The sequence below is a fragment of the Electrophorus electricus genome, chromosome 1 (assembly GCF_013358815.1).
Source record: "Electrophorus electricus isolate fEleEle1 chromosome 1, fEleEle1.pri, whole genome shotgun sequence".
NCBI lineage: Eukaryota > Metazoa > Chordata > Actinopteri > Gymnotiformes > Gymnotidae > Electrophorus > Electrophorus electricus.
Window position 1 is genome coordinate 24,676,202 of NC_049535.1, and position 13,727 is coordinate 24,689,928.

General features: G+C 38.6%; 1 protein-coding gene across 1 annotated transcript; it reads left to right on the top strand.

The window, feature by feature from the left end:
- Window positions 1-172: 172 nt before the first annotated feature.
- LOC113576791 (inward rectifier potassium channel 2) lies at window positions 173-12,755 on the top strand. The gene is made up of 2 exons (XM_027009091.2): window positions 173-452; window positions 8,771-12,755. Exon 2 carries the CDS (start codon window positions 8,991-8,993, stop codon window positions 10,167-10,169), a length of 1,179 nt encoding a protein of 392 aa, XP_026864892.2. The 5' UTR covers window positions 173-452; window positions 8,771-8,990; the 3' UTR covers window positions 10,170-12,755.
- Window positions 12,756-13,727: the final 972 nt, after the last annotated feature.

Consider the following 13,727-nt stretch of genomic DNA (forward strand, 5'->3'; position numbering starts at 1 on the left):
AATAAAACCAAGCCTCATTTACAATCCTGAAATTTGTGCAGAGGAAGACTATGATGTACTCTGACAAAACGAAACAAGCATGCTGTTTTCACTCCAGAAATACTAACATATTTTCCGCCCTTCCCATCCGCCCACTGGTGTTCCGTGTGGCAGCATTACTCAAGTTCGGTTTATTCGTCACTCTTCTCCATTACCCTTGTCCATTAACCTTCACCATTACCCTGTCACACGTTTAGGCCGCATGGCTTAGGCTCAGGACATGGGGCGACCTGTCGAACAGGCGGAGACAGGCGGAGCAGCGCTGGTTCACTGGAGGCTATCCGCTCAGTTTGGGACAGGGGCATGGATGCAGGGAGCGTTTCCACAGATGCCCCATCAGAGGGATTCTTGTGTGCTAAGAATGGAACGAACAACATCAGTGAATGTCTGTTTCATCCTTGACAACCCAGCAGGTGAGGCTAGTTTATGATATACTTTTCTGTGAATGATATGCATGTTAAGTTCTATAAAGTTACTCACGAAATACAAAATTAGGAGTCAATGCAAATCACTGGACCATGAAGTTTAGCTTTAGGATGGGTTTGTTTTGTTTTGATTTAGATGTGTAGCTAGGACATGGTATGATGTAGTATAGTATGATATAGCATAGTAAAATAAACATCTTAAGATGCTCGCTTTGTTGGGAATAATATTCAAATGTTGGGACGTCGAGGTTCATCACTAGCGTTTTTTTTTACAAACTTGCTAAATCTATTATTTAACATTGAAGTATCAGAAGAACGAGGGGGTTTATTTAGGAACGTCAACAGAGCTTTGATTTGATAGCTGTGCAGAATGCAACAGGACATCGTAGAATAACTAAGTGAGCATTGTTGTTGTGTTTTGTATTATTTTATTCGGTCGTTCTTTATGTCTTCATGAAAAGTTTATTCATGATGTCAATAGTGGGAAAGTCAGTTTCTCATCTCGACCCAAACTTTGGGTGGCTTTTCATTGTGGTTGGATCCTTCTGAAACACCACTGGATACCACTGGATTTCTTTATTATCAGGAAACAATATAATTAACATGGTGTGTTTATATAACAAGTTCTCATTTGCCAGTGGTGTGTGCCTCAGTTGCACTCAGTCAAAACACTATGGGCTATAATCTGGATCTGTAGGGGTTTACATGTCCCTATCTATAGTTATTTGTTTGCGAATGGTATTATCATCTAAAGTAATAAACATGTGTGTTTTTACACTACATTCTTGGTGCTTAGAGACCCTGGTCATTTCAGTCATGTTTGATTTTACATTTACATCATTTGTTTAAAATCAAGCAGGCCCAATATTTCACATGCAACAAATTATTATTTTAGCAATCAGCTAATTTGTGGATTATATTTTCTATCAATCCATTAATCTAAAGGCGTGCTATGTTGCTGATCATGGGCCAAATTATTTTATCTGGCTCTTTCATGTTTCCTTGTTAATAAACTGTGTTTATATGTTTACTTAATTTATTTAATCATTTAATTTGATTAAATATTAATTATTCATTAAAACAAAAATTTACATAAATTGCCTGGTGGCTGTTTCTTACATTTAAGAGAGAATGCTGTTTTTCCTAATTCCTCCCCTCCCACTACTACACTGACTTCCCGATGTGTTGATGTTGCTACGCTGCACCAACCACTAATCCTGCCCAAACAGAACACTTCTTCTGGGTCTCCACCTCATAATGATCCTGGTGTGACTGATTGCTTGAATTTGTCAGAAAAATAGCTCACTCCTTGCTTCCAGGATGGATTTGGACTTTGGCAATGTCACTCCTCTGAGTTCTTTTGTGGTTTTTAGTGAAGAGTGTGACCATAAAATTAAGACCACTATCTTAAACTCAAATCAAATCAGGCAATGTGCAAGTAGCTTGGCTCCCTGAAGTGGAAACCTGACTCACACAGAAATAACATTGGTGAATTGGAGTATGCAGCAGCTGCACATGACACCTGGTTGGAGCAGCTTGAACTGAAGTGCCACTCACTAAATCACACAAACAGTAGAGAAGTTAGAAGATTTGGACAACTGAAACTGCATCAGGATGTATTCTGCTAATCATTTGGATCCCATAGGCACTGTGGTCCAACGACCCAACTGGATTTACAACAGAGCTCTCTAAGGAATTGTTCATTCCTAGTGAGTTTTTTAAGACAGATCATCTAGAAAACCCACCTGCTGCAGGTGATGGGGATGGAGGAAGATCCAGGGCTATGATCTTCAAGATAAGGAGCAAACCTTAAAAAAGCAAAGATTATTTTTTAGAAGGGTCATAAGATTAGAATCTTCCCCAATTACAGCACGGAGCTCACCCACGGACAGCCTGTTTTCCAATCAAGGCAACAAGAGCAGAGTTTGGAGCCTTTTCAGGGGGCACAGGAGCCTAGGAGTCTTGTACACCTAAACGTTCGTATTTATTTATTTATTTATTTATTTATTTATTTATTTAGTTTCCGGCTTTGTTTTCATTTCTTTCACTTCTTTATAACGTTTAAACGTGTATTATTGTTTCTATTCTGCTTTACTTCACTTTCGCCTTCTTGATTGCCGTGGGAAACCGGTGGGCTAAAATCAGTGTTTGAGTTATTTTGGAGCGAGTGTTGTCAATTTCGTTGACACAACGCAAGACAAAAATGTTGTTTGCTATATTCATAACCATCACAGATGCACTAATCCGGTACAGGGCGGTGCAGTGACAAAAAGAGGTTGGGTTCGCCTTAATACATAAACAGCAGGTCTGGTTATATCCGATCAGATGAACTCCTCGCATTAAAGCCAAACGTGAGCGGCGGGCACGGCGCAGTGCCATGTTTTGTCACGGCTCTCACACAGACGAATGTGCAGGAACCACAGTGGAAATAAAAAGTCACAAATGAGAAAATTCACATTCATGTCAGGGATGTAAAGAGTCACCACGCCACAATATATTCGCAGTGGAAGCAGTGTTAATATTAATGATCGCTGTGATAAGAGTAACATTAATATATACATAATTGTTGTATGACTAATTAATTGAATATTTTAAATTACATTACTGCATTACGCAGTAATATGCCAACTGCCTCACATTTAATATGCACAATAGAATTGTTCTTATGGAAAAATAATGAAATCAGTTTGTTTAGTTAGTAATTTGGAGATTTCTTTTATTGGGGTGTGGGTTGCTGTTCGGTGCTTAAAATCCTGTTGTGAGAAACTTGACACGTCTTTATGTGCCTGTTTGAAGTGAGCCAAATAACCTTGTACTTGCGCTTGCGATATAACCAGATACGACGAGGCGGTAGCACAAGCATAGCTTTAAACTAAACTGGGTTTTAAGAAATACCATTGCGCCAGTGGATTTTAAAGATCAGCAGGTTTTTAAAGGGTGCAGGTTTTGCCACTGCACCCACTTTGTCTCGGGCATATTTATTTCTGTTCACCAAATTAACAAATGGCGATAAATGCGCCTATGACATTAGTCAAATGCGGCGTTAAACAGTTGTACCTACATAACACAGACACGAATTTTGATTGCCTTTGATTACTGACATTGGAAGTGTGAGCTGAGTTTAAATTGGGAATGTTGTTTTATGGGTTCTTCTACTCCTTGTGGTATCACTCCTACAATTCATTAATCCAACCTTTGTGGCATGTTACAGTAAGAAAGACATTAACCAACATAATATGGTCAGATTCATTTACTGTAATGTTAAAGGGTTACAATGCCAGAGCAACACTGTTAAAGTTTTCTGCCATCTCAAAACATTGTGCTTGTGATGTTTTTCTTCAAGAAAGCCACTTATCCAAAACAGAACACACCAAACTCTGTAAACCTTAGATGAATTAAGTTGTCAGTTTTAATTATAACACAAAAGCAAGAGGGGTCACCACTTTAATTAATATGAGGACCCAATTCTTTCCAACTGACAGCATTTCAGACTAATATAGTAGATACACTACCTGGCCAATAAAAAGGTCGCACACTAATATTTTGTTGGACTGCCTTTAGCTCTTATCTATTTGCTTAGTTAAATCCAGGTGGTGACCTTTTTTTTGGCCAAGCAGTGTATGTCATTTTGATGGGTCTCCTGTTCCAAGTGTTGGTGCTATTGAGAAATATCTATGCCCCAGATTTGGATGATGAGGACCTTTATCTTTTTTCCCTAAACTAGATTGCATAAACATATCTTTGAGGTGATTTAAATTGCATTACAAAAACCAGACCAATTCAGCTAAAAAATGACCACAATCTCTAAATGGCTCAATCTCTGTCATTTTTCAATGGAGCACAATAGCTGCTTGCATCCATTAAGGGCACTTGATGAAATCATTTTCCTTCTTCTCCCTGATATATTGAGCCTACTCTCATATTGATTACATTTTCATTAATAGATACCCATGATGACTACTTAGTCATAATCAAATCCAACCATGCTCCACTTCAAAAGGATTTTATGTTCAACTTTTATTAAAGACACATTCATCAGTGGAGTTTGAACACTGTACTTATTTCTGAGGAATCATTTTGTACTAAGATTTCAGACTCAGTTGATGAATGCTATGTTATGGGAATTGTTAAAAGTGTCATGGTTGGCCACTCCCTGGCATCTGTTTTGATGGTTTCCCTGTCTTGCGTGCTTGTTTTATTTTCTCCATTCCTGTTCCGATCCTTGTTTTGGGTTTTGCTGGTTCATTAGTTTAATCTGTTTCTTGTTTTCCTCTAGTTGGCCTTCATTACCCTGTGTTGGGCATGTTTGCAATAAGTGTAGTGTTTCCCCAAGTCTTGTTGCTGGTCATTGTATGTAGTCTTTTGTTTGTCCTACCCTGCCTTGTGCCTTTTCTATCGTGGTTTTTGTAGGGTCTTTGTTTTGTTTTGTTTTCTGTTTATGATGTATCCTGTATCTTTTCGTGTTGGCTCTATGACTCTGACTTTGGACTTTTGCCATAATAAATCTTGCGCCTCTCAGTGTGTGCATCCGCCTCATGTTTGCTCCACGTCACAAAAAGCTGTGCTTCACAGAGAAATAATAAAATTTTCTTCACAAGTAATTAAAATTAGGCATAAACAAATTGATGATAATTCGGAATCAATATTTGAACTTAACAGAACAATATTTGAGGAACCTTTCCCTGAGGTGTTAAAATCATTCATGGGCCTTCAAGCAGAGTTCAATCTGTTTGCTACCAAAAAAGCTGAGGATCTCATTTTGCTCATGCATGGTTTAGTATATGGCGATAAGAGTAGTCAGCTGTTGGTCCATTAGTTCAGAGACTTACTGCTTCTAGATTAATACCTTACATTAAGCACTTTGTTAGTAATTTAATACCCCATTCCAAGATTTTTTGCAGATTACTACACTTAGCCCAAATATGCCCAAACACCACCCCAACCCAGAGATAATGTATTATTTTCTGAATAATTTAAAACTTAACTTCATAGGCCCAAATTTTGCACAGAACCATTACACACCAGGAAAGTCCAGAGGCAATTGTATCCATGAGCACTAATAAGACACCAGGCCTTGATGGTTTTGGTAGAGAGTGTGACAAAAACCTCAGGGAAAACTGCATTATTTAAGAATGGGAACCCCCCACCCCTCACTTTTACTCAGGCAACAGTTTTCATTTATCCTGAAAAAGAGCAAAGATCCAACTTCATGTGGCTCTACCCAACCTATTAGTTTACTTCATAACAAGTGCAACATTTTAGTAAAGGTGCTGGCCAAGCATTTAGACTTAGTCCTGCCATCAGTTATTTCAGACGTTCAAAACCTTAGCAAATTTTTAGATGTCATATTCAAATCTAACTCCTATAATGGGAGCAATGGTAACTCAATAGTTAAGATACTTTACTTGTAATCAGAAGATTGTGGGTTTAAGCCCCACCCCTGCCAAGTTGCCACTGTGGGGCCCCTGAGCAAGGCCCTAACCCTCAATTGCTCAAGTTGTAGTCAGTCATCTTTATAACTTACTTTGGATAAAAGCAGCTAAATGCTGTAAATGTCCCAGAAGTTGTAATTTCCTTAGATGCAGAAAAGGCCTTTGACCACTTATAATTGGACTACCTTTCCATGGCATTAATTTGGTCTATCAGATCAAGCTTATTTATACTTCACCCTCTGCTCGAATTTGTACCAATAAAATTCTTTCTTCTTATTTTCCTTTACAATGTGGCACTCATCAGGCTACCCATTAAGTCCATTCTTGTTTGCTTTAGCTTTTAGAACCTTCTATCAATTGCCCTTAAAGCATTGCCAGAGTTACAGGGTATATTAAGCCATGGTATGGAAAGTAGAGTCTGTTTGTATCAAGTAAAAGTTTAGAAAAAGTGAATACTTCTCCCATAATCTTCCAGCAGTTTAATTATCTTGACTAGTATTTCCTTTCAATTGGCCCTAGAAAATGTTAAATACCTCAGAGTTAATATCACCCACACATTTCCCTCCATTCAAGAGACTATTTACATTTACCTGACACTTTTATCCAAAGCAGCTTACAGTTATGACTGAGTACAACTTGAGCAATTGAGGGTTAAGGGCCTTGCTCAGGCACCCAACAGTGGCAACTTTGTGACAGTGGGGCTTGAACTGGCAACCTTGTGATTACTAATCCTGTAAGCACTGAGCTACCACTGCCCACAGGTAGAGCAGACTTCCCCTTCTGCTTGCAGGCTAGGTTCAAATTGGAGCTCAGGGTGGTGCTGGATAAGGACTGGAGTACCAAAGCATTAAAAAGGATAAATTATTCTTCCTCCTGTCCTCAACTGAACTTGATGCAGTTCATACTTGTCCATATAGTATACTTATGCAATGCCAGACTGGTAAGCATGTATCTAGTCTTGCTATGGTGAAGAACCTGCCAACATGTTTCACATGCAGGGTTGCTGCCTCGTCAACAAACCTATTCCATTAGACTTGACACTACCTTTACCTGCTGACTTTTGATTGGTCTAAAATTACCAATGGGTGGGGAAATCAAAACCAGACAACTGAATATCTGGGTGAAAACTAGACAGGTGGCAACCCTAACCATATGTTTTGGGCCTGCATGAAACTTGAGAGGTTTTGGCTGGCTGTTTTTTCCTCACTGGCCAAGAACTTTGAGTGTAATATAAACCCCTGCCCACTGCACACAATATTTAGAGTTCTGACAGAATTACTCTTCTCCAGGCACCAGCTGACACAATTGTCTTTGCTTTCCTTTTGACTTGGAGGATTTTTCTCCAGTGGAAATCTGCCACCTCACCCTTACTTGCTCCAAGCTGACAGGTGCCATGTTTTTCCTGAGTTTGGAGAAGATTAAATTTAGCCTGAGAGGAAATGTGGGCATGTTTCATGGGTCTAGCAACCATTTATAATTCATTTCAAACATCTGTCTAATTTAACCATTGAATGGAGCATGTCTTTATGTAATTTTTACTTTATTCATTTTTTACTTTACTCTTTATTTAGACTTTGGAACAGAAACTTGGGGGTAAATGTTATAAAGGTGTTAAGGAAAGAATACTGTTGTAACTGAAAATGTATGACTAAAAAATTGAGAAGATTGTACATTTAATGTTGCAACAGACTATTAGCAGGAATGGAAGTACATAAAACTTTTAATGCTAATAAACTAAACAAAGACGTTAATTAGCTACAATTTTGAATTATGGAAAAACTGAAGTTTGGGAGAAACTCTAGAAACTCTAGAAACATCTGAAACGCTATTCTTTTTCTGCCCAGTTTTTATCCCCCAAGCTTTACCTCTCTAATGAAATTTCAAACCCTTCCCCCTTCCGGAATCCTCAGATTTAACACCTCTCTCTTTCTCTCCATCATCCAGTAGGGAGGCTTCTGCCCACAGAGGCTGCCCAGAACACCAGTCCAACGTTATCTGAGTTCTCCCCACTCCCACAGTCATAGTCACCTTTGTATAAATACATTTCTCTTTCCTTCACTGAGGAAACTAAATCCATACAACATATACCATGTTTTTAAGATCTGCAACTGAAATTGCCTCGTATTTTATAAGGTTACTGTAAAATTCAAACACATATAAAGAGTTCAAACAGCACTGCTGGGGGTTTTACACAAATAAATGTTACAGACAGCATCAACACTGACAAAGAAGGAGCAGGAGTTATAGCATCAAGTTAGGAAAGTAACTATACATATGGGACCACAGTATAGCACAGTATATATGCTACATAATATTAAGCTCTCCGTCAAAACAACTTATTAAAGCAGTTCAACAGAGAGAACACAGTGTAGTGCTGTGGTTGCTTCAGGCAAAACATTGTTGCGGGCGGTTAGTTACATGAGTGGGACTGCTGTATTAACAGTGTGTTCCAATATCCATGAATACTCACCCATCAATTCTGAGTACTAAAAAAACTATCCCAACCTCAAACATGAGCTAAAGTGTATTTATTCTTATGCCGCTAATTAGCCTACAACATAACATAGTTCATATGTAACTGCCTTTATAACCATGGTTGAAATGACTTAGTTGATTGAATTATTTCATAGTAAAGTAATTTGCATGTGTTTCGCATGGTGTGTCTGTCTACTCTGCATGCCTGTTTCATTTTTAATGAGAATTCATCTGTAGCACAGCCCAGTCTTAGTAATACTCATGTTAAGTAGATATATTTTAATCTAGTAGTAGATTCATGAGGTGTTTCAAACATGCTCTTGCAATGCTATAATATAATGTCATATAATTCATTTCATTTCATATAATAATTTTGTCACACTGGTGTAATCTCTACAGACTTCTCCACTTATGCCTAACAGTTCAGAACCAACTGGATATTCTATACCAAAGTATCATCTCAGAGGAGAAGCTCAATAGCACCACCCCTGGCTGCCATCTCCTGCTGTTTTTCCTGCACTTTGGTTCCTGCAAGAGTTACAGACTGTTTCATCACATTTATCAGAAACTCAGATTAATCTCCAAAGCAGATGTTGTCCACTCGTTCTAACTGGCAGTGATGGGAAGTGCTCAAGCCCACTGCTATGGCATTGTGTCCTCGGAAGAAGATGGGACGTTGCCAGACCTTGGTACCATGCCAAATGGCTACTGTTCTGGCAATACTGGAGCCAACGTGAACACACATCATCACACAGCGAGACGCACTGTGGACAAAAATGGGAACTGCAATATGAAGTTTGTGAATATGAGCGAAAAATGCCAACGTTACCTGGCTGACATTTACACGACATGGGTGGATATCCATTGGCCATGGATGCTGATTATCTTCAGTTCGGCTTTTCTCCTCTCATGGTCCTTCTTTGGGTTTGTGTTTTGGCTGGTGGCGCTGTCATATGGAGACCTAGAAAAGGAAGAGCAGTTGTGCGTTGCAAACCTTAACAGCTTCACAGCAGCCTTCAGTTTTGCTATGGAGACACAGACTACCATTGGATACGGGAACTACTATGTAACTGCGGAATGTCCCATTGCTGTTTTCATGGTGGTTTTTCAGACCATTATGGGATATATTATTAATAACCTTGCCATTAGTACAATCATGGCAAAGGTGATCTCACCCAAGAAAAGAAGTGAGACTCTGGTGTTCAGCCACTATGCCATAATCACCATGAGAGACCATAAACTTTGCTTAATGTGGAGGGTGGGAAACCTGCAGAAGAGTCAGCTGGTGGAAGCTCATGTTCGAGCACAGCTCATCAGGTCTCACACCACTGCTGAGGGGGAGTATTTAACCCTGGACCAGACAGAGCTCGATATTGGATTTGATTCTGGCATTGACAGAATATTATTAACGTTCCCACTCATTATTATTCATGAGATTGACGAAAACAGCCCATTCTATGACATGAGCAAGGAGAAGTTAGAGAGCTCTGAATTCGAGATAGTGGTGATGCTGGATGGGTCTGTAGAGGCCACATCCATGTCCACGCAGTGTCGCAGTTCTTATATACCTAGTGAGATTTTATGGGGCCACCAGTTTGAGCCTGTTCTTTCTGAGATTAAAAATCACTATTCGGTGGATTACTCTAAATTTAACAACACTTACGTGGTTCCCAGCACTCCACAGTGCAGTGCCAGGGAACTGGAAGAGGAAAACTCCAGCATCTCTGGCCACAACTCCTTATGCTATGAGAATGAAGTAGCTGTCATGAATAAAGAGCACTCAGGTAATGAGGAATAATATAAGAAAGGCAAGAATAACATTTTGGGTAAGAATGTTGGAGGACTCAAATAGTGAAGTGAGCTCAGAAACGGTGTCCTATCAGGGATCTGTACTTTTGGAACCTAAGCCTTTGAGAATCTGAATATATAATTTATGAATATGAATTTATGGCCAACCCCAAATCTCTCTAACATGCTGAAAAGACCCACTCCACTCAGTCTAATGGCTTTTTAAGCATCAAGTGAAAGCACACTACTTCTGATACGCTAGGTGATGAGAGGCCATAAAGGATATTCAAAGTCATCTAATATAATATAATGAAAAACTATTCTTATTAAAACCTGTTTGATCAGGTGATATGATGAAGGCAAGAACCCCCTCCAAACAATATGCCAGAACATTTGCGAGGATTTCAGCATCAGTGTTTAGAAAAGAGATGGATGGTATGAACTGCACTCAACAGGGTTTTTTCTTTCTTGTGGATTAAAGAGATAACTGACTGCCGCACGGTTGAGGGTAGGTATTTTAAAGAGGTATTTCAAAAGCTGACAGCAATAAGGAGAAGAGTTGATCTGAACGTTTCTTTAAGTAGCCTGGTAAGCATCCAGCCCTGGGGACTTGCCAGTTTGCATAGATTTCATTGCTGAAGTGATCTCTGCAGCTGAGAGGCCCTCCTACAGCCCAGCCAATGGCCATGAAGCTACAGAAGAGACACAACAGGTCTTCAAAACATCTTCCAGCAAGAAGGATTCACAGATGAGTCAGAGGTGTAGAGTGATCGATAAAACATATGGGGGCAGGAATTTTCTTTTAGGCGGTCTGTGGTTTTCAAGCTTTGCTCATCGTAGACCGTCGGAATTATTTGTTTGGCAGTTGTTTGCTGTAGCTGACGAGCAAATATCCTTCCAGCTTTCTCTCCCTGTGCTGCTGTTTAGAGATAAGGTATTCAGCCTGTCATGTTGACAGGAGAGCAGACTCGGCCTGTAGTAATATATGCTTTTTCGTTATGTCAGCAGAAGGAAGATGACTCTATACAAAACTGCCAGACATCAGCTACATGATTTAGGAAAAAAACGATGGATTACATGTGCTGATTTAGACATGGAGAATAAGATGGTAGATGAGAGAATAGACTGGAGACCATAGGTTTATCCCAGTTTGGTACATAAAAATTGACCTGGATGACCCAGAAGTACAAACATTTACCTCACCACAATATAATAGTGCCCTGCAGGGTCAGCCTCTGCACTTGCCATGTTTTTATCAATCAATATAGCTGCTCCTCCACCATTTGAGTGGAAATTGGAGTGATAGAAGCATGCTGTCCATATTGTCCTTATAAGTATTAGAATGATTCACTATTAGAATTTACAGTTTTGCATAGTAAAGGAATGGTATGGGTAGTGGGAGATTTTTTCCACGTTTTTCCATGTATTTGTTTTGCTCAAACATGCATTGTTGTCATCAATTATTTAATTGTCACGGCTGTTCACATTTGATAAATCCATCAGTCCATAGATATCAGTCTAAGCACTGATTATACATTACAATCAGATATGATATACTTTATTACTTTATTGTACCAATGGAGAAACTTGTCTTGGACCTTTCATTATATTTGTTTATATTCATTATATTGATTTATTATATTTATTTATTCATTATATTTAATATATTGGCAGTTCTCATGTATGGAGATTACTTCCACCAAATTCAAATTTCTTTTAATGAGCTAGTCATTGTTTCACCAAATTTGTTGTTTTTATGGGGGTTCTGGATTTGTGTGTGGGGGGGGGGGGGGGTTGTTTGTTTGTTTGTTTTGTTCAGAATATGCAAAGATACTAAATTTGTTTTTCATGTTTAAAAAGGTCTATTTTAAGCCTTGCCCTTCTCCTTCTTCAAGACAGGCCATGGGACAGGTGAGAATGCACAGCTGTGTAGACAGGAAGTATACATGCTGAGTGCCCAAAACAAAAGTGATATTTGACCATATAGGTGCATTTCTGAAACTCCCCTACAGAATCATGTGAGGACAAGGTTGGATTTGCAATTTGTCTGACTGATGTTTATGAAAATGTAATGATGATGATTAGAATACATAGCATGTAAACAGTCGTTTAATGCAGTCATTTAGTTATTTGTACATAGAAATGTGAACTGGGAACACTTTTTTCTTTCAGCATATTCAGTTAAACATGTAAGAGATTTAATTGAGCATGTGTAACTAAATGTGAGGTATGTGTTGATAATCACCTGCTTAACATCTTAAGTTTCAAAAGTATGGTTTTTTAGGATAAAACAATTTTTTGTGATTTGGCCCACTAAAAATAGTAGGCCTCACTGTTTATAAGCAGGGTTCCAATGTGCCATGTAATTTCTGGGATATTATGGAATTTTAAAAGTCTGTTCCAGACATAGATAATCAAGAGAACTGATATTTTTTGGTGTAAAATCATGGAATATCAGGATATTTTGTATGTAGCAACTTAAAATTTTAGCTGCCATTTATCAAAAATGTTTATGCATTTATCATACTGTGTGAGTGGTTGTTATGGTTACTTGATTTTTCCGAACCCATTTAACAAAGGCCTGTTTTTCCAATCATTTTAGGTCATGGACATTCAGCTTTTTTGTCAGGGATTTTGACTTACAGTAGGAACCCTGTATATGGCAAATCACAATGATATGCCATCTTTTGATGTTCAGGAACGTACGGTAACGTTGAGCGGTAAGGAGGCGGACGCATGTGCAGAGAAGAGCGAGATTTAGAGTCGTTAAAGCAGTCCAGGGTCAAAAAGCCGACACGGAGAGCACAGGGATACATGATCAAAGGAGACAAGGGCTAGGATACACGAGTAAAACACAAACAGAGGCTGGAACTAAACACACGGAAGCAAACAGGGGAGCAGGCTATAACAGAGATTAGGATAAGACAAAGGCACAACTATTAGAATAAACATGCAAATGCAATGAACTAAATAAACAGCAAAAACTAAGGCAACAAGGGAGGGTTTAAATGCAATCTACTAAACGAGGGAAAGGTGTAGAAAATCAAACTTGGGGCGGAGAAAACGAAACTATGGAACGGTACTAAAAAACACAAGACAGGGAAAACACGGAACACGGAACACGGGAGGGACTGATCGTGACATGTACACTTTATTCATAGTGCATTCCTAAACTGAGGTGAAGGCTAATAACAATGAAAACAAAAATATAAATACATATTGTTATGACTATTAGTTTTTATACTGTTAAAAGGTCCTGGTTTCCTTCTGAGTACTACCATGAATACAGATTACATTTATGAATTTGTGTAGATTTTATCATTTTTCTAATAGTTTAACCATATTATTTTAAACATTTTCATTAATATTTTAGATTCACTAAAGAGCGAAAAAATATTATTCAAACAAAACTCACTCTTTAATCGAAATTAGTGATATACAAACACTGAGATAAATGTTCTATCATTCTCTAACACCTTTTCACATCTCTGGTCAGATCTGCAAGAAAAAAAATATTAACTTCAGTTTTGAAATACATTCTTCTTCATCAACATAATTTTGTTCAGCT